The sequence below is a fragment of the Emiliania huxleyi genome (genome assembly GCF_000372725.1).
Source record: "Emiliania huxleyi CCMP1516 unplaced genomic scaffold EMIHUscaffold_5230, whole genome shotgun sequence".
Classification (NCBI taxonomy): Eukaryota; Haptophyta; order Isochrysidales; family Noelaerhabdaceae; genus Emiliania; species Emiliania huxleyi.
The window spans coordinates 1-1604 of record NW_005198069.1 but is presented as its reverse complement, the minus strand read 5'-3'; the positions used below and the strand labels follow the sequence as shown (position 1 = coordinate 1604).

The following is a 1604-nucleotide window of genomic DNA, read 5'->3' as shown; positions in this document are numbered from 1 at the left end:
CGGAGATGTGGGGAGAGATGGGGAGATATGGGGAGAGATGGGGAGCGGTGGGGAGAGATGGGGAGATGGGGGGAGCGGTGGGGAGAGATGGGGAGAGATGGGGAGAGATGGGGAGAGGTGGGGAGAGAGCGCCTTATCGACGGCGGCGTCGCCTCCCGCTTCGAGTAGCTCGGCGAGGCAGTGGAAGACGGAGGGGAGCTGCACCTCTGCCATCGGCGCGTCACCGTCGGCCTCAGCGCCGCGCGCCTGCGCGAGCAGGTCGTCCACGACGCCGTGCGCCTCGAGCCAGTGCAGGCCGCGGGGCACGCGCGCCAGAAGGGCAAACACCTCCAGCGCGTTGAGTCGGACCAGCTCGTCGGAGCCTCTCCATGCCGCGAGAGCGAGGTCGAGCGCGCCGCTCTCCTCGCACATGGCGCACTGCGCGTCGCCAATCGCGGCGATCTCACCGAAGAGCGCGAGCGTGCGCAGCGCGAGGGCGGGAACGCCGCCGGCTGGGTCGGCGGCGGCGGCGGCGCAGGGGGCGAGGAGCGCGGTGCGAGAGGGAGCGTGGTCGAGGACGGCGCGGAGGGCGCCGGCGCTCGCCGCGCAGGCGACGAAGAACCCCACCGCCCGCTGCGACACGCCGAGCGACGCGTCTGAGACGAGCACGGCAATCTGCTGCAGCACCCCGCTCGCGCCGAGGAGGGAGACGTCGGCCGCCGCCGCCGCGAGCCGCTTGCAGTGCACGAGCGCAAAGGAACGGATTGCGTCGTCGGCGTGCACGAGCGCCGTCGCGCGGAGCGCCTCTTGCACCGCCGCCGAACGGAGGAGCTGGAGGCCGGCGTCGCCGCCGAAGGCCTTGTCGAACAGCAGCGTCAGTAGAGGCGCGTCGGCGGCGTCGACGGCGTCGATGCTCGCGAGGAGCTCGGCGAGGCGCGAGGAGCGGAGCTCGTCGACAGGCAGCCTCAAGAGGTCGCTGGACGGCATAACGCGCCTCTTCTCTTGGAGCCGAGAGATACCAGCGGTGCTGATCGGCGCGAGTTCTTGCTCCGTGCAAGTCCGCCGACTTAATGATTTTCGACCGACCGCAGGGAAACGCAGGGCCCCCCCCCCGACCGAGCTGCGAAACAACGGCGTCACACCGGCCGCCGCTCGAGAAGAAAATTTTCTTCGGCGCTGCGCGCCGTTGCAGTCGTAGCTGTAGTCGAGTGTAGGTACACGTATGTTGCAGCCCAGCTATCGTGCCGCAAAAAGGTCTAGAAAAAATGCTGCCGGTCGCCTCGAAAGCGCCCGCCGGTGTGTGTCCAAAGATGTAGCGCTACAAGTTTAAAAATTCGAGGTGTTCCAATGCTGTCGATGCGCGCCTGCTTCGCGAAGTCGCTGCCCTGCCTCCACCGCCGCGACGCCCTCCCCTCCGCCACCGATCTCGGCGTGAGCGAGGAGAAGCTGGAGAAGTGGCGCAAGCTCGGCGGCGGCGACCTCGAGCCGGTCCTCGCGAGCGGCGCCGTCGCCGTCCTCGACGCGCAGTGGATCATCAGCCACGCCGAGGCGGGCGGCGTCCTCGCCCACCGCCAGGCGCTGCCCAAAGAGGCCTTCCTCTCTTTCGCTGACCTCGTCGAGGCGAC

At 69.1% G+C, this 1604-nt stretch overlaps 1 protein-coding gene across 1 annotated transcript; it reads right to left on the bottom strand.

The window, feature by feature from the left end:
• Positions 1-204: 204 nt before the first annotated feature.
• On the bottom strand, positions 205-966 carry EMIHUDRAFT_124426 (hypothetical protein; the record flags this gene model as incomplete). Its single annotated transcript, XM_005766071.1, has 1 exon — positions 205-966. A coding segment is annotated over one exon (762 nt), but the record flags the coding sequence as incomplete, so codon positions are not given.
• Positions 967-1604: the final 638 nt, after the last annotated feature.